General features: G+C 43.5%; 1 protein-coding gene across 1 annotated transcript in view; it reads right to left on the bottom strand.

The window, feature by feature from the left end:
- Positions 1 to 4532: 4532 nt before the first annotated feature.
- The window catches only part of LOC144114422 (sodium/hydrogen exchanger 8-like), a 35213-nt gene continuing 20303 nt past the window's right edge, over positions 4533 to 19442 (bottom strand). The window contains 8 exon segments of the mRNA XM_077648154.1: positions 4533 to 4785; positions 5598 to 5741; positions 7555 to 7635; positions 9581 to 9723; positions 14635 to 14746; positions 16376 to 16458; positions 16853 to 16969; positions 18492 to 18597. Coding sequence (XP_077504280.1) covers positions 4672 to 4785; positions 5598 to 5741; positions 7555 to 7635; positions 9581 to 9723; positions 14635 to 14746; positions 16376 to 16458; positions 16853 to 16969; positions 18492 to 18597 — 900 coding nt within the window. The 3' untranslated portion in view covers positions 4533 to 4671.

The following is a 19442-nucleotide window of genomic DNA, read 5'->3' as shown; positions in this document are numbered from 1 at the left end:
CAAAAACATTGTGAGAAGCTGTTTTCAGTGTGTTATATTGCATCAACTCAGGATATCACCAGGCCTAAAAACAGCTGTTCGTCATTTTCAACCACCTTGTAATAACCATAGCTTACGAAGTGCTGGAGATTCCAAGTAAAAGCAGCAGGTGGGTCAACAATAACAAGATCCACCTAAGCACAAGCAAGAAGCAAGCATTGGTAACTTGTGTACCTTTCAGCTAACTCCAATCCATACTCCGACACATGCATGAAGGAAGATAAGCTTAATTTACAGCACGGTCATTGCACACCAAACATCCCAGACGTTGCGCTCGACCATCTCCAATTTGTTCAAAAAAATTCATGGAAACTTATCGTAATGTGCGTAATGAAAGCCTGAAATGTTTTTGCCCCCAAAAATTTATTTGTGAGGTGAGGGCAGTTTGAACAGTTAGAAAAGGCGAGAAACGAGGTACTGCTAACAAGTTCAAATTTTTAGAAAACACTTCAAAAATTTTTTATTGACATTTGCACAGATTCTGTCTTTCGATACAGTTTGGAGCATGCAGCTTAAATATTAAATGCATGGCATAAATATTTTTAAAAAATTGAGAAAAGTATGAAAATGTACCATTTTTGTTGTTTTTGCTTTAAATATAAACTTGCTCTCAGAAATTCGGAAAACGCCGTTTTGTTCACCTAGACGTCTAGTACCTATAATAAATGGTACAAGTGATGAAACTGCGTACACCAAAGTACAAAAAAATACTAAAGTTACAAAAAGTGCGTTTTGTGCCAAAAAACACTCGTTAAGTTCACCCTGAGGTGGTCCAAGTAAAAAACAAACAATCGGAATCACATCGGAAACTACCGGGCATAAGCCTCTGACAGCTTGTGAAGACTGAGCACCCCTCGGTCAACGCGGTCAGAGAAACACAAGTGACAAAACGGCGAATGGCGAAAGTATAAGACCCGCCGCGGTGGCTCAGTGGTTAGAACGCTTGGCTACTGATCCGGAATACATGGGTTGGAACCCGGCCGCGGTGGCCGCGTTTCGATGGAGGCGAAACGCAAAGCGAAACACAAAGGCGCCCGTGTGCTGTGCAATGTTAGTGCACGTTAAAGGTCCCCAGGTGGTCGAAATTATTCCGGAGCCCTCCATTACGGCACCTCTTTCTTCCTTTCTTCTCTCAGTCCCCCCTTTATTCTTTCCCACCGAGACGTGAGATAGGTCCTGCACAATTTCCTCCCCCAACAACCAATTTTACACGTATGGGGCAAGCGATAACTGCCCGCGACGTCGCCGACAAAAGCAAGTTGGCGGCGATGACAATCCGGCTGCCACCTCGAAGTGTCAGAGATCGCAGGGACCTCTCCTGGCAACAATGAGGCACCGAAAGTGTGTCAAGCCAAGCCAACTGCAGCATAAATCCACCTCAATCCAAGATGGCGCCTTTTGCGCCGGTGAAAAGCTGATAAGATGGCTGATTTTGGCGCGCAGGCGACTGAAATTAGTCAGAAAAATCGTACTTTCTGACTTTTTAAGTCCGAAATATCCGTCCCGAATATGTATGCGCTTCTATGGGGTGACTGACTGTGCCTCATCGAGGTCCGAAATATCCTACAAGTCCGAATTATTGGAGTCCGAATTACCCGTCGGATAATAATACATTTTCATACTTTTTTTCGATTTTTTAAAAATATTCATGCCGTGTAAAGCTGCATGCTCCGAATTATATCGAAAGGCAGAATCTGTGCAAATTCAATGAAAAAATTTTTGAAGTGTTTTCTAAAAATTTGAACCTGTTATTAATAATTGAGCAGTGCCTGGTTTCTCGCCTTTTCTAAATATTCAAACTGCCCTCACCTACAAATAAATTTTTTTAGAAAAAAATATTTCAGGCTTTCACTACGCACATTACGGTAAGTTTCCATGAATTTTTTTGAACAAATTGGAGATGGTCGAGCCTGGGACGTTTGACGTGGAATGACCCAGCATCTAATTTTCTGGTGTAGTCAAATGGTCGAGCTCTTTCTTTGCTATAAAAATGCTGTGAAACTCTTGATTGCATGAACCCATTCATACTTCACACTGCAGCAGTTGAACCTGAGACACCCCAGCTGATATCATGGATTCATACAACATCACTGACAGTACTGATGGCTTCCTTTTTTACTCTTTGCATGCCTTTAGGGCTTTCAATTTTGTTACTCATATGTCACTTTGAAAAGAAAAAAAAAACTTCTCAAGCCAGAAAGTATCTTGTTTTGTCAACCTATAAGTGTTGTTATTTCTTAAAAAGAGTTTACAAGGCTCAGCCAATCAACTTGCTTGTCACAAAATCATCACTACCCAGTGTGTAAAAATGCATGGTGAGTTGCAATGGCCACCTGACATATGCACTACTTAAAAACAGCTCTGCTTTTAGTAAAATCTACATACATGACACCATTGAAAGGCAGCCTAAAGACCTAGACTCATTTCAATTTAGTGTTTGCATTAGTCCCTTTAATATTTGAGAGTAGTACAATTCTTGATAGCATGGTGGAGAAATAGATAACTGGCCATGTGTAAATTAAATGAAATGACGAAAGAGTGCTAAGACAGCACTTATTTTGTAAAAGGCAACATTCCCTTCATTTTCATAACAGTCAAGTTCCCTACAAAAAAAGCTGCACACAGCGTGTAGACTACTTTCAGCACATATTGTACGAGTTGTATCTACACTATACGTAAGCAATACTGAATTTCAAACAAAACCAGAACTTTTCAAAGAATTGCACATACTGCATGGAGAGCTAACCTTTCAAGCAGGTCTAAATGTGGAATGCATGCAAAGCGATGCAAGGTGTCATAGAACTTCGCTTTCTCTTGAAGCCCACTGCAAGCTCGGTGATTTGGCTGCTGACTGCAATCATCGACGCCAACAGTGTAATGGTAACTAAACATGAGAAATTGTTTCACTTGTGCACTATGAAGGTTTTACGTTATTCCCAATAATAAACAAACATGGCACTTGCTATCAGCCTGCTCTTCTCTAATGGCCATGGCTACTACCAGCGACTCCGGAACTTTTTTTTTGAATGGGGGAGGGGGAGGAGGGGGCAGATCTTCCGAGTTTTCTAGTTGTTTGTTTATTTATACTGTATGTTTTATTTAAATGTTTACTCAAATTTATTTACTTTTTGTTTATAATTTCATATTTTGGTGTTCAAAAGTGTACATGTAATGCATATAAAACTTGAATTGAAATGGGCAAATTTATATATACAAAGATGTACACATGAGGAGTGATTGACTGCATTAAAAAAGTTTGTTCACACTGTTTCAGTCCTAGTAATCATGCTCAAGAACACAGCTCAGTCAATTAACAATTTCTGCTGGGACTTGATTGGTTTAGGTTACTGAAATTAAACGTTTTAAGGCTGGCTATGAAGCCAACGAGCTCAGCCCCACTGTGCTTTACATTTATAAAGTCCTAAAATTGATGCATTTGTCAGGAATCTGAAATCACAGTGCAAGAAGTTGGAGACCTGGGAAGGGGGGGGGGGGGGGGGGGGAGGGTGCTGCCTCATCTGGAGAAATGTTGGGGGGGAGGGGAACCGACCCCCTTGCCCACCCCTACTCGAGAGTCCCTGGCTGCCACTGTAGCATTACCACAGTCTGATCTGCAGCCTGCAGGATATAACGGTCCCACTTAAGACGTGCATGGTCAAGGGTATCGTTTCTGAAGTGCAGGACGAGAGTGACACGGAGGACCCAGACGAAGGTGAAACTTCGGAGCCAACACCCATAAGCGCGCCTGTAGCAATGGGCTACATAGAGAGCCTCAGACAACTTGTCTATGCCAAGGACCTCGGTGAAGCGCACGCTTCTGCTTTAAATAAACTGGAAATCTCCCTCATTGGATCTGCGCTGCAAAAACAGACGTCCATCACGGACTTTTTCGCAAAGAAAGAATTTTGTGTCTTTGAAGCTGTGGTCCACTTACTATGAACCTCGGGATATAACGAACGGACGCCGCGTGACGCTCATGTTCGTTATAAGCGGGCTCGACTGTATGCCACACAGGCATGTGGAATTAGGTTTTCAATTTATGCCTGCTTCTCAGCATCTGCACTTCATCCACAGGCCTTTGTTTTTTATAAAACCAAGCAAATACCTTGGACCAGGTAGCTAGAAAGCTGGTCTAGAAAGCACGTTAGCTGTGGCATTCCTCCTTGTGAAACTAAATTTAAGACTGTGCAGTTAAGTGAAGCAGCTTTATGGGAGGAAGTCTAAAAGAAACCACAATAGAGTCAATTTCAAACGCAAGCCATGAGTTGAAACAATATGGTTGCACACCAGTGTATAATGCTTAAAGGAAGAACACTTTTGATGATCAAAAGTCTTCTCTTTGGCTAAACAAATCACTAATCATTCACTAATCACTCATGTATTTCCAAATGTGCCATTACATGTGTTAGAAGGATCTGGATTGTTAAACCGGTAGCGTGCTAGCAATCTCAGGGTATAAAACCTGTATCTAACGGTCTTTGCTTGATCATAAAAGATAAAAAGTCTCGCATAAAAAGTCTCTTAAAGAAAACAAAATGAAGAAACTTCACTCTACATGCGAGCAACAAAAACTAAAAAACAAAGCTTTCACACCCACTGTACAAAAATTATAGCACATCAGACAGCGTTGACCTAAACGCCATTGATTTCAGAGTCCTCGTTTTCACTCTCATCAATTGGAGCTCGGATAGCTTGGTACCACTGGTTGGTCAAATCAGTCATCTGGATCTTGCCATCCTGTACCTCCTGCACAAAGCCATTGAGACCACATTGCAGTTGTGCAGATGATGCGTAACCACATTCAAATGCATCAAAACTTGATGCAGTAACAAGTGCGCACTTGCAAGCTTAAAAAGTCCACTGACCCAGTTTTACAAGCTGTTCATGCCTTCATTTAGATTCTCATTATTTTTTCATGTTATTAGTATATAACACTAGCCAGCATCCTTGCCCAAGAAGAAAAGAGAATGCATTTTCAAATGTATCTGGAAGAGGATGCAATAAGAGACGTAGCACTGTGCTTTGCAGCAGGTCCAGTGTTGGGCCATTCTGCATGTATTGCCTCGATGACAGTGTGCAACCCACACTGGGCATGCCCCAGTAGCTTTTAGCATGCTAGCAAGGCTGAGAAGGGAGAGAAATTGTCAAAAACATGAGAAAGTGCAGGGCCATCCAAAGACTTCTGGTGTAAAGCTATAAATTTACTGCACACCTGGCTGTAATTACGTAAAGGAACAGGTTGTGGTGTTCAAGATGCTTGATTGCAGCTAGAAGAAGGAATACTGAACGTACTCCTACACTATTTCACAGTGCAAACATAACTACACTTGACTGGACATTTTTCCAAAACTCAGACTTTTTTTTTCCCATTTAGTTTCTGTAACTTTCCCTTACTTATTCCTTTTGACCCTCCACAGCTAGACAAAAAAGTCATCATTAATGTCACCTAATTTAGGCTTTAAAACATGGCACGGACACTTTAGTCCCAGGCTTTCAGATACTTTTTTTGCCTTAGTGAATAAAGTTACCACAATGTAGCAATAATCAATGTCTGTCACCTTCTGGGTGAACCGGCGAGTGAAGAAAGGGATGAGGTACTTTATGTCTAGCAGAATAAAGCCCTTGATGTTGCTTTTCATGAAGTTCACCTCGTACTCCTCTTCCGTTAGTTCAGATAAGTGCTCTGCATCAATAGTTTGGCCCTAGAAGAAAGTATGTTGCATCAGAAGAATTATTACGAAGTTCAAAACCTTAACGACAGCCATAATTCAAGTGGTTTCAGGGTACCTGTATCATTCAGTACAATACATTATTAAAACAAACCAGAAAAAACATCGTGGATTTAGTTTCAGTGAGCACAGAGAGGAACCAAAACCTCGTAAGCTGTCAACAGGCTTGTGTGTACTGAGTACACAAGTAAAAAAATATTTTGAAAGTTAATCATACCCCCAATGCCACCTGATTACACTGGTTACACTGGTCACATGAGGCACAAAAAAAAAAACTGAAACATAAACGCTGATACGCAGTTTTAATTCACTACAACGCCCAAACCAGCCTGCAAGAGCTCAAATGACAACAAACGACGTATCAGAAGTTATACTGGCGTTTTTTTCTTGCCTTACGTGGCCTAATGACAAACAACGCGTCATGGTCATCGTTTGGTTAATGAAACTAAAACCGAAACAGCGGCAGGAAGAAATTCAATTAAAATTATTTAGCAGCCCTAGGTGAATATCATGGGGTGATCCATGCACAGTGTAATCCTCTTATAATGACAGCAGATACGACATATCACTTATAACGATCAAATTCTTAAGATTGATTAATTCTCCCATTGCCCCTATGTAAAAATAAACCGTATATAACGATACAATTATCGGCCAAATAACGGATACAACAATAAGATTCTGACCGCCAGGATGGTGTTCACCGCCAAAATTTGTCTGAAAGTTTGATAAAAAGTAGAATACTTAGAAGCAAATGAGGTAAAAACTCCGCAAATGGGACCAGGGTGGAAAATCCGTGAGGGAGCATTGCCTACGACCTTGGGAACCTCTGCCATAATCTTCACAATTACTTAAGGGGGGAGCTCTTACAGAAATGTAGTTTCCGCCTGAAATGGTTGAGAATTTGCTTTTTCTTTTTAAGCGTTCCCTTTTCTTGTGGGTTCCCCCTGTTTCGCATTTCCGTTTCCCTCAGCTTTGCATTCCTGTATCCCTCAGCGCAGTCATTGGCAGTGTGCCAAGATGCTGTGCATCGATAACATACCAGTGTGTTTATCTTTTGAGAGAGCTCCAGAGGGGGTGGGGGTGGCTCGCTCAGGGAACTTGGCAGAGTGTCAAGGCGCTGTGCGCCCTTGACAGGAGCAGTGTGTTTATCTTTTGAGGGGAGCTCCAGAGGGGGTGGGGGTGGCTCAGGGAACTTGGAAAAGTGCCAAGGCATTGTGTGCCCTTGACAGGAGCAGTGTTGTTTATCTTTTGAGGGGAGCTCCAAAGGGGGTGGGGGTGGCTCAGGGAACTTGGAAGAGTGCCAAGGCATTGTGTGCCCTTGACAGGAGCAGTGTTGTTTATCTTTTGAGGGGAGCTCCAAAGGGGGTGGGGGTGGCTGGCTCAGAGAACTTGGCAGAGCGCCAAGGTGCTGTGCCCCCTTGACAGGAGCACAGGTGGCGGTGGCTGCATGCATTAAGGATAGTTGCCAGGCAAGTTGGTACAAGATATCACCGAAAAAACAGTGTATGTGTGTGTGTGCGTGTCTTCTTTCTGTGTCCGGTGTAGCGTGCTGGTTTTCAGTGAGGCTGCATGCAAGGGGAAATACGTGGGTGCGTTTTTTTGCTTTTTTTTGTCGGCCCAGAGGTAACGATAACCAGTTATAAGTGGATTACACTGCATATTGTTGTCTAACATATCACTTGAAATAAAAAAACACGCAAGCAAAGATGTGGTGTCTATAGTCCTTTGAGAAATTTACTAATAAGCAACTTTCCAAGTAAGCAAAAAAAAAAGCAATGCTTACCATTTCTTTGGTTTTGCTAAGAGTAACTTGTCGTGCTCTTCTGCGTTTCTTCCTTGTTGTCTGTTTGTCCGCCTTCAAAAACTGAAAGAGAACATAAAATATGTGCCATTAATACAGCAGAACCCTGCTGTTGCGTCTTCTATGAGACTGTGGTAAAAAAATATGCACCAGACAGGAAATGTAGTAGCCAAATAAGTGCATGAAAAAACTGCTCATTGTTTTTTGCCGCTTTTTTTTTTTTTGCTGTAAGAGGAGCGTGCCGCTTTGAAATTTTTCAAGGCTTTGAGTGCATATGGTTGGTTTGTGTGCATAAAGCATCTTAATTGCCCCACAATGGCTCTCTGTCTGCCTGAACAGCTATCGGTAGAAGGGTGGCAGCAGCGACGAGGGAGCATGCGCATTAGCAGGATAAAGTTGTGGCAATGTGCATGCGCTTCTGTGTTGTTTTCGCGGCAGCCCTTTTAATCCTATGAAAATATCATCCACTGGAATCTAGAAACTGCATTTTTTAGGCTGTAGGGGACAAGAGCAAAGCGGATGACAGAAATAAAAGCATCGGAGTCAACCTGTGCAGCCGCATCTCGTAGAGAGTTGAACGTGCACAGTCTGTTGCGGTATAATTTTGTTATCTCGCCTACAGTACTTTGCGCCAGTGCTTAAAGTCTGGCTCCATCGAAGGGGCATCCCTAGTGATTCCAGCGTGGGCGGAGAGGGTGCTTTACATATCGTTTTATACAAAGGGGTGTAGTTATAGTGTCAAATAACTGCATACATACAGAATGAAAATAAGCAAAAATAGTTCAAACTAGAAACATCACTAATCTTCTCTGGATGGCAGGAAAACTAAACTCACAAAAAAAGATTCTAAACGGCTTAGAGCCGTTTTGGATTTGGGGAGACTGGAAGCTTTCTTTACTTGGACGGTTGTTGGGGGGAGACTTTGCGCAGTGTTTCCCACTGTTATTGGCTAGCCTCAGAGCTGAGTGGCCAGTTCTGGACTGAATTGTGGTGTGAGGTCACGGGTTACTCGTTTTCTTCCAGCCTTTGTGCAGCGCTGTCGACCTTTTATTTTTATCTGTCTCAGGTTTTAGAAACCAAGTTAATGATTCTTACTGAAATCACGTTGAAATTTTCGAAACGACAGAGAATAAATGTTTTGAGCACTGCTAACAAGACTAAAAAATGGTTGCTTGCTCCAGATTTATGCAGTCCAGAGCAGGGGTATCAGATCCCTTGTCCACACTAGTGGGGGAGGGGTCCAAGCACCCCGAGACCCCCCTGACGTTAAGCACTGGTTGGCACTCCTGTTGCAGCTGTGACGAAATGACATCGACAATATTAATGCCGCCCGTAACGGTGCGGGGAGTCGGCGTGGGCGGAGTGAGCTGGAAGCCGCCAAATGCGGTAGTAGTGAAGTGTCAAGACCCGCTTTGGCTGGTGTGCCATCACCGTGCCGTGTGCGCTTAACGTAAGCTGTCCAAATGCAGGTATGAGGTGAAGCCATAGTGCGAGGTGACATTCGTGGCGTATCATGCAGGCACATTGCCACAACTGTGATGTAACTGCTGAGTTTGCATTGCGTGGCTTTATATGGGATGCTACAGCAGGACTAGCTAACAACGTAGCAACTGGAAACGTAAAAGTGGCGTTCTAATCTACAGGAACATTAGCAAATAAAAAATACAGCCTGGTATACTTAAAGTAAATTTAACGTTTTATTTTGCGATACAATTCTCCAGCTGAAACTGCAAAGCATCGAAAGGCAAATTCAACTCAAAAGGCAAGCCATCAGAGACTTTGGAGACACTTGATTAGATATTTCGCATTCTCTGTTGTTGCAGACTAAGCTGATCGTCTTATTGATCTGCTATTTTCCAAGTAGCTAGCTGGCCCAAGAGAAGGCAGAGAAAAATTTTTCCAAAGAAGCGAAGTGTTTGGCTGAAGTTTTAAAATATTCAAACAACCAATGTGGCTGGACAGTGCTCCTGGTGCTTGCATCTGATACAGACCAATTTAAAAATCTTACCTTCATAAGAGGCATTGTGGATCCACCAATAACCAGTATAGTGAAGAGCACTATGATGAGTGTTGTTGTCACGACCACATGACGTTTCTCATCGTCAAAGTCCAAGTGCATGGCCAAAGCATAAGCAATGGCACCTCTGAGACCTAGTAGAAGAAATGAACACAATTCCAAATAAAAGTCATGTACAATTCAATACTGCATATTTACGCAGCTTGAAGTGCAATTAAAGAGTGGCACAAGAGCAATAGTTTTGCACGTAAATGACAGTTTAGTTGACAATGTGCAGCTGGTGCAGACATTAATGATGGTTTCATTTGCGCAGACACTCAATTTCTTCATTGCAAGCTAGAATTCACTGATTATTTTTAAAAAGTAATGTTTCCTGAGTGTGTTTAGCAGTTGAAATGCCAGCAGTCTGTGACTTTGTTGTCCCTTCTTCCCAGAAACCAGGCATGAGTAAAAATTTCAAATCCATTAATTAGAGAAAGGTTACAGTAGTGAAAGGTTACAATAGTTTGTTATAACTTAAGGGACATCGAGGACAACTCTAACAGGTAAAGAAAACTGTACGGCTGAGACAGCTCTTAGAATGCTGAATAGCTTTCTTTTGTAGCCATATGGCTGCGTTTGGGTGGACTTTTTTCCGCCACTCTGATCCAAACTGGCAACGCTGATCGCAATGTCGAGTACCACAGCCTCACTTTGTTTTAATTTTCCTCATTACCCTAGTTATCCCAATACTCAGGTGCTTAATCCTCTGGTTTCTCTTTCATATAACCTCACACGACATCACTGCCGCTTACTTGTGGAAAAAGCTGGTCTTGGCAACACTTCTCTTTCATTTGTGGAAACCTGTTTCCCCCCTCCATTTCGACGCGGCCCATCATCATCGTCGGCGGTCAGGACAGCACCGGTTGGGTGAGGAGGGAAGTCTCCCTCATGGGGGAAAGGGAACGGCGATGGGAGCACCACCTCGTAGGTTACGCAGAATTCTGCGGGACCGGACAGAGTCCTTCGAGATCCGGCCAGCGTCACGAGCGGTTGGAGCCGCACGCTCTCGTCACCTTCTGCGGCAAGCGCACAGGGATCCGGTGTGCCTTGCCGCTAGACTTCTGGTTCCAGGCAGCGAAGCAAGCGCAGCAAACGCGCGCTCTGGTCGCCTTCCCCAGCAAATGCTAGGGAATGGCTTTGCCCCAAGTATGCGGTGCGCACGGGAAAACCCGGCCGCCATTGTCGGCACATACAAATGTTCGCCGCCGATACTTCCGAAGTCGCGCCCCTGTCCCAGCCGGTAAGTCGGAAGTCCTTCTTACGTAGCCTTCTATTTCCGAGGAATGCCTCGTTGATGTTTTGTAGCTAGCTGCCCGCTCTGTGTATTAATTGCAACTGTAAGAAATAGCATATGAGTGTTCACGCTGTGTCGTCCCTCCCCTTTGTTTCCCTTGAGCACGAACCCCTCCGCGGTTAGCGAGCGGGAACGCTGCATCTGCGGAATGGGAGTGCAGCAGGGGCGGAAGGCTGTCCCCCTCCGTATTTCCACAATGGCAGTCCAACGTGTGGCAATCTTTTGGGACGAGGGACGACAGTCAGTTCGGATCGTGCAATGCCTGCCCGGACTTAATCAGCGTTAGGCCTGACCCGAATACGGAGTGGCTAGCAAGGCTAAGATGATTTCTTGATAGCGAGACCGAGCCATCCACGGAGAACAGCAAGCCAGAAGCGAGTGAATGCAGAAGCCTGAAGGGTGGCCCGATTCTTCTTGTACATAGTTGTAAATAGTTGTAAATATTCTCTGTTCTGTCTCTTTGGCTCTGGAAGCCGGGTGCCGTAATCAGCTGATTTGGATTGCAGTCGTGATTACAGGAAAAGCACCGGGGCGCTGCGACATTGCGAGAAGCGGTAGGCGCCGTTCGCGTTAGGGTCACCTTGGCGGAAACGTATCTCCTCATGGCGTTGTGTTCTAGCTGTTGTCCTTGGCCCTTTGTTGGCACCGGCAAGTGCCAGAGCGATTAGGCCTAAGGATCTTTGGGAGCTGCCTGTCGCTTTTGGGAGGACAGAGTCGTACCGTGGTACAAGCATGCGCAAACGGGATTGTTTGTTTTCTATGAACCTCGCTATAGCCGAGAAGTCTTGCTAAAATATAGAAAGCTTAGTTTGTTCAAACGAACTTCGTATTTTTTTATGGCTGCGAAGCGAATTGATAATTTTGCGGAACCAGAGAAGGTAACGCAGTTCAAATGAGCTTAACACCACCATGCCGGAAAGCGAACCGCGAATGTGCTTCGACCGAAGAGAGCCAGCTATGTTCAAATGAACCGAGCGTTTGGGCAGTGCCGGATAGAATTGTTTGGCACTCGCATTGCCCCGCACCTTACCAATGGTCAGTTTGCGCGGTCTCCATTGTTTTTGATTCAAACATTTTGGAGATCATAGGAGTGATATGCAGAGTCCAAGAGAAGCTGCCCCAGCCTGCTGTCCGTTGTATGGGTCCCTGCCTACTGCCTTGCGGCCATGAGTCATTGAGCTGCGGAGTCTCCGGCGAGCAGTTTGCAGCGGCCACGAGAGCGGGGGGGCCAGGCCGCCTACCTTCCAACAAAGGCGCGTCGGCGTGAACAACACCCTCCCGGCACGCTAATTTTGGATGCCTGCCACGCGACAAGGACAAGTGCCAGGTGACCTTGCTGCTCGTCGGATGACCCCGGCACCCCGCCTGTATGAGCTGTCTTGCAGTCATCACCGCAATGCTCGTGGCCCCTTTGTCGTTGGCCTCCATGGATGAGTTCAACCGTAGGCCAACATTTAAGGAGGGAGGGATGTGGAAACCTGTTTCCCCCCTCCATTTCGACGCGGCCCATCTTCATTGTCGGCGGTCAGGACAGCACCGGTTGGGCGAGGAGGGAAGTCTCCCTCATGGGGGAAAGGGAACGGTGACGGGAGCGCCACCTCAAAGGTTAAGCGGAATTCTGCAGGACTGGACAGAGTCTCTTAGGGATCCGGCCAGCGTCATGAGCGGTTGGAGCCGCACGCTCTCGTCACATTCCACGGCAGGCGCACGGCGATCCGTTGTGCCTTGCCGCTGGACTTCTGGTTCCAGGCAGCGAAGCGAGCGCAGCAAACGCCCGCTCTGGTCGCCTTCCCCAGCAAATGCTAGGGAAAGGCTTTGCCCCAAGAATGCGGCGCGCACGGGAAAACACGGCCGCCATTGTCGGTGCATACAAATATTCCCCGCCGATACTTCCGAAGTCGCGCCCCTGCACCAGCCGGTAAGTCGGAAGTCCTTCTTACGTTGCCTTCTACTTCCGAGGAATGCCTCGTTGATGTTTTGTAGCTAGATGGCCCGCCCTGTGTATTAATTGCAACTGTAAGAAATATCATATGAGTGTTCACGCTGTGTCGTCCCTCCCCTTTGTTTCCCTCGAGCACGAACCCCTCCGCGGCTAGCAAGCAGTAACGCTGCATCCGCGGAGTGGGAGTGTGGGGGCCAGGTGGAAGGTTGCCCCCAACCCCCCTCCCCCATATTTCCACTCACTTTTTCTCTTTTTTAGCTTATAAAAGCTCCATTTTGTAATAAAGCGGCCTGCTTGCCACTACAAAGTGGAAATGCAGTAATCAAGGCCAACCTCAATTTGTTCTTAGTGCCTATTCAAGGTATTATTCTATGTTGCTATAATTACACTTGTTCACTACAACTATACCTGTTCAGTGATTTGAGAATTCCCTCGCAGAATCAAAACACAGAATTTTTCTTGCAACCAGCAGGGACGCCCTTTAAAAATGCATCTCTTAGCAATCATTTGGCGCCATGCATCTACCTGGCTAGTTAAATGGTGCTCTGCATTTCTGGCTGCCGTTTGTTTACACCCAGGAATGATGTAGCTACGACAACAAATCATCATTGCCACATTCTGCTCTTTCATGGCCTTGCATGCCTCTAAGCAGCATCTGCAAACATGCCTATAAAAAAAAGTTGCTGGTGGTTTAGCTCTAGTTGACCCTGGTTGAAAGCAAAAAGCTGCATCTCCCTGGCTATGTTTATGGTCGAGCGACTGGCGGTTTCCATAGATAGCCATACTGACACATACACAGTAGTAGGCATTTTTTTTTATTTGATAAGCAGCTTTCTTTCTTCTAAACGACAAATTTCGTGACCACGGCTTCTCGGCGTGCGGCTACAGCAGGATGTTCATATTCCTCCATCACCCTAGGCGTGTGGCAGTGAGAGCACACACACGTGCTTATACACCCCTCGACTTCTTGCTCCTCCTCTTTTATATGACGTCAGCTACAGCAGCGGCTATTACACCAACTATCTCCACTTTGACCTTTGACTTTGGCCTTATGGACCGCCTTGGTGTCGAACCTGACTGTAGTAGGATACAACTTAAAAAAAAACAACAGTTGTTAACACTGGGCCACGGTCCGCAGCATACTGTATTACTTCGCTTGCCAGTTACAGAAGTAAACAAAATAAATTTTTTAGTGTGATTTTATTAAACAAGCCAAGTATCAAAATTCTAGAGCTTATAACTTTTTTTTCTTGTGATTAACTTCTTGTTTAGGTGACCAGACAAGTTTTAACAACGGACTACTCTTTAGTCATGGAGGAATTCTGTGCATTGGTCCTGATTGTGGGCGGAGCTTCACTGCAGACTTACGCTGTATCCGACTATACCACCAGTTATGCTCATGATTCGACCTCTAGCTACATTCAAGGTCAAACTTGCGGCCGTGCTGACGGCTCGAAAAGCTGGCGTAGTGAAGCTTATTGCTTCAAAAGCAGCATCATTTTGAGTGCAACATGCAATGATACTGTGACCCTGAACAATTTCAAACCGAAGTGGTGCTTTTATTTGTTCCAAATCTGTTTTTTTACGAGCCAGTCTACACCGTATTTGCAAACAATACAAAAGGTAAACCATTCAAGTTTGCCTTTCAAGATTTGGTTAACTGAAGTCGCAGATTAACACGAAACGATCCATATCAATGACCACTCTAGTCCAAACCTGAAGATCTTTAGCACATTTCACTAAGCTAAAGGAAGCATTCTCACTTACCACTGTACCACATGATGAACATCATCTTCTTAGTAATTTTGTGCTCTCTGAAGTAGTTCATCAGGAAGGATAGTGGGTATATGTTAGCTGCCCGGCCAAGCAAGCACAGCACCTGAAAATGCCAGACAAAAAATTCAGTAAGAAACAAGAAATAAATTACTGCATAGCAAGTGTGCCTACAAACCTAGAGTGGTTGAAAAATATGTGCAAAAAAATAATAATAAAGAGTTTTAATAACTTGTACTTGGCAGCTATTATCTACTCCAGCAAACAATCATAAATAGCACCAAGGTGTTAGTACTATTGTTATCAATAACAACAACCTTTTACATGACATGATGCTATTCTCCTTGAATTGCAGGGCTATTTAGGAAGGAAGCAGGAAGGGGCAAAAATAAAATTGTTTGCGAATGCTATGAGGGGAGTACGAATTAACTGCCCTTAGAAAAGTTTCAAAAATTATTTGCCATTACCATGCCAACTTCCAGGCCCTAATCTATACTGCATCCTCCAGGTAGCAATCCCTCCTGTTGCCTGTCACCGGCTCTCTGACCTCGTCAAGCTGTCCTTACAGCTTTTACAAACTTCTAACTTCATCCCTTCACATAATCCTCTGCTGCCCTCAACCATGCAGCCATTCTCTTGGCACTCACTCTGACACTCTGAGAAATCACCAGCAATCTCTTCCGCACATTACATGCTCTGCCCACTAGTCCACTTTCACCTTATACTTGCTACTCTCTTCCTGTCTCTTGACACTGTACCTGTCCTTTTCCTTTCCATACATCATTTAACCATTTCTTTTGAAAAACACCCATAAGTTGGTTTTCAAGACTGCATTTCTGCTACATGCACAATACATTCATGGTCTGCTACTTGGCTTTCTTGTGGTGTGGACCTGGCATGTCTACCTGGCACAGATAGATCAGCATCTCAATACATATTATAATGAGAAACACTAAGTGATAACTAAACATGTTCACTCACAGAGATAAAAGAAAATGTCACGACACTCACTTACCCACTCAATAACATACCCAAAGAATAGGCTGCCATGCTTAGGGCACAAACACACCTTCTATGACTATGAATGTCATGCAACACGTGTATTTGCAGCATGAATAGAACAGTGCAATATGCCTATCACCAATGAACACTCATACAAAAGCCACTCTTCCTAGGGCTTTGCAACAGTTCACACTCCAGTAGTAGCCTACATGCCATGTCTCGTCCTGCCATCTTCTGTCTGTCCCCAGACACAAGTGGGCTAGCTCAATTCACGCAATGAGTTCCACATATACCCACTCCGGCACCTTATCAAGCATGCGCAGGGAGTGCTGCCAATGTGGTGACAACCCTTAACTTTAATGGCAACAAGACAACTCATGCGATAAAGTTCTAAAAAATTTGTGAAAAATTTATGGTATTTATTTCAAGTAATAACTTTCCATATTGAAGCCCTTGTTTACATTCTGGGGACAAAGTGGCACATTAAAAACTAGTAATCTTTAACCAGCAGCCCAATTAAATGAAAAACAAAAAAATTACATAAAGCAATTAGGTGCAAAAAATTTGACTGCAGTAGATTTTTTCAAAAGGTACTCCAATTTATAAGAATTAGAAAAATGACATAAATAAAGTAAAGGAAGGATAGGGAAATAATAAGAATTTTGTTGTCTATCACAATGAGGAAAAGAGAGACAGGAGTAAAAAGAGAGGTGAAATGTTCACAAATACTCACAATGCTCCATATAATAAGAGAAGGCTTAATAATAAGCCTGTAGCTGAATATAGCAAGGCCAAGATAGGCAAACACTGAGGTCTCTGCAAGGTTGAAAGAAATTTTGAAAAGTTAAAAAGGTCATAATGAGACTGCTCTAAAAATATACTGCTACTGGGTGCCAGTAGCCATCAATACTGCTAAACATTAATTTTTGAATACCTATTTTATAAAAAGTCATACAAGACTTTACATTTGAGTATTAGGAATATACAGCTACTGCAGCTAACATGCTAGCGAGCTTCCCTTCTTGACAATAACACAAAATCTAATTTTGTTTTTTTTTGTTTTTAATTGAGGATAGAAAGAAAAACAGTTCGCAAAGTGTTCAGTTTTCTCACATAGAAAGTGTGAAGCTATGTTGCAAAAAAAAAAATGAAAGGAAAAAGTGAGAGCCCACAAACAAGAAAGCTTAGCAGAGCAATACGAAAACCTCACCAGCAATGAGTGAGATCGTCCGCAGTGTTTGTTGCATTGTAATCTGAGTCACTGAAGACAGATTAAAGTGGGTGTAGTGAGACATCACAACACCGTTGAAAAGGATTGCCATAATGCCTTTGCCACCATGTGAAAAGGAAAAAAACAAAAAATATAAGATTACAGCCCTTGCAGATTTTGTAATGAGCAGCTCAACGCACATACACCCGATATGCAATTGATCATTCATCAACAAAGGTTCCAAAGAAACTAAGCTCAAAGGAAATGTTTAATTATATATATATATATATATATATATAATTTTAATGCACTTTCTCTGAAACAATGTTCCAGATGGTATAGCTGGACACAAAAGTTTTCACAACAGGGATATTTAAAGAAAGCTTAAATTACTTGGCAGTATGAGCATGCAGCCACAAAGTGAAGGATGTGCTTTGCACTTCCCTGCTTGGCCTGCATGGTGGAGGTCTCAATGGCTGGCTATGACTCTAGGTAGCGAGAAAATTCGTGATTCTGTGTTCTGAAGACTTCTGTGGCAACCAGAACATGTAATGGTAATCATAATTCTGTTTACTGATTAAATTAATGGTTACACAGAACAAGATGAAAATACGAAGTAAACTATCTGACTGAGCTGCCAATCCTGGTGCTAAAATTTAAACCGCACACAAAAATGATTGCAACTCAACAGACCCATGCCTTCTCTATAAGAAATGTAAAATATGAGCAGCAAAATAAGGCACACGCCCAGGGCAACCTCACTAAGCACAAGTCATTAAAAAAGAGGAAACATAACAGGATATAAAACGTTAGGAACAGTCTTTCTTATTTCCTAACACACTGGAAGATCTGTCTTAGAGAGCAAGATAATAGAGAGTTGAGTTTTGCAATCAACTGTGAGCTCTTTGCATCCTATCTCTCTGTCGCAGTGCAGTACGGTATATGGAGTTTAACATCACAAAGCTGCTTATAGGATTTGGAAGATGCCATAGTGGAAGGCTCCGGATTAATTTAGACCATATGGGGTTCTTTAACATGCACTGACATTGCACAGTGTATGGGTGCCTTTTTGCATTTCACCTTCTGTCAAAATGAAGCCACTGCGGCTGGAATTTGATCCCATGACCTTGGGCCCAGTACCCGAACGCCATAGCCACCAAGTCTCTGCACTCTTTCGTGACCTCTGGTTTTGTCAAAGGGTAAAGTTATCTGCACCCGAGCGCCATAGCCACTAAGCCATTGTACTTGGTCAATCTCACTTTTGTGAACTCTGATTTTGCCAAAGGGTAAAGTTATCTCAATAAAAATTTATATTGCACAAATCTGTGCCAAATACAAGCACTCAAACATTCTAACAGAAAGAAAGCCTACGTCACAATTTTAAGTGAAAACCATGCCTTGCAACAAAAAGAAGCCTCACAATACAGTGGAAGAGCTCAGTCTGAAAATAGTCGGCCATTACTTGGAAATAAGAGAACGTTAACATCAGACTGAACAGTGGTCACCAATAAGAAAAATTCAAAATTCTATGACAAATTACTAGAACGCATATACACTCCAAATACAGTTTTAAATGACAGCTGCATTATGTTTCAGCGGCTATGTTATTCTGATGGGACTCAAATAATCGGGACCTTACCTGACAAGTGTATGCCTTCTGCAAGCCCATAAGGAGCATATACAAAAACCAGCATCATCCCAAACTCGAGGGATGGATTCTTGCGCAGATCTACATACTTGAGCAGGTGCACCAATGAACAAATTTAGTCAAGGAGCAACAGCAACTTCTCTTTTAAACTTGGCCTAAAACTCAAGCAACTGTAGCAAAAGATAAATGCATGCCAAACTTGTACCCAGTGAATGTTGAAAGAGCAGGAAAAAATTAAAAACCCGAGTGCATATTCAAACAAGAGGAATATTGTACTACAAATTCATCACCATGCAGGTCACTACAGTTTGCAAGAACGCCTTATGTGGGCCTTTCCTTGAAAAGCAACTCCATATTCTCCTACTATGAACTGTGTGAGTACTTCAGTGACTGGTTCCCAGGACTGAGGCTCTTGTTGGGAGCAGAAAAAAACTAGAACCTCCACTTTATCCCGGGAAGAAAAAAAATCACTATGTTATCCTTTCCTCCTCACTTCTTTGGCTAAAGAGAAGTGAGGGTTGTGCAAACCTGCAACCACTATTCACCTGCCATAACAGGAAATATGATGTCTGACTAAAACTTTGCAGCCACGACTGCATAAGTAGCACGCTCTTACCTGTAGCTATTCTTGTACATGTATATCCTTCTGGGTGCTTACGCCTCTTTTGAACGTACATGAGACTGTTAGAGTGAGTCTGGTGCCTGTCTACCACTTCATTTATGTGGAGATATGCTCAGACCTTGTGCGCATAATCACATCGCACACGACAACCAGTACTTGTGAGTTGCAAGCAAATTTCCTTTGTGTTACACAACATAATCTATACTGGCATAAATGTTCTAGCCTGAGCCTTGTTATGACACATGTGGTTATCTGCGAAAATGATCATTGCACTCATTGCAAAACTGCTTCAAAATTTTTGCCCAGTATACAAAGCTTTG

This window comes from Amblyomma americanum, chromosome 1, assembly GCF_052857255.1.
Source record: "Amblyomma americanum isolate KBUSLIRL-KWMA chromosome 1, ASM5285725v1, whole genome shotgun sequence".
Lineage (NCBI taxonomy): Eukaryota > Metazoa > Arthropoda > Arachnida > Ixodida > Ixodidae > Amblyomma > Amblyomma americanum.
Note: the sequence above shows the minus strand (reverse complement) of the source record. Positions and strands in the feature narration are given on the sequence as shown.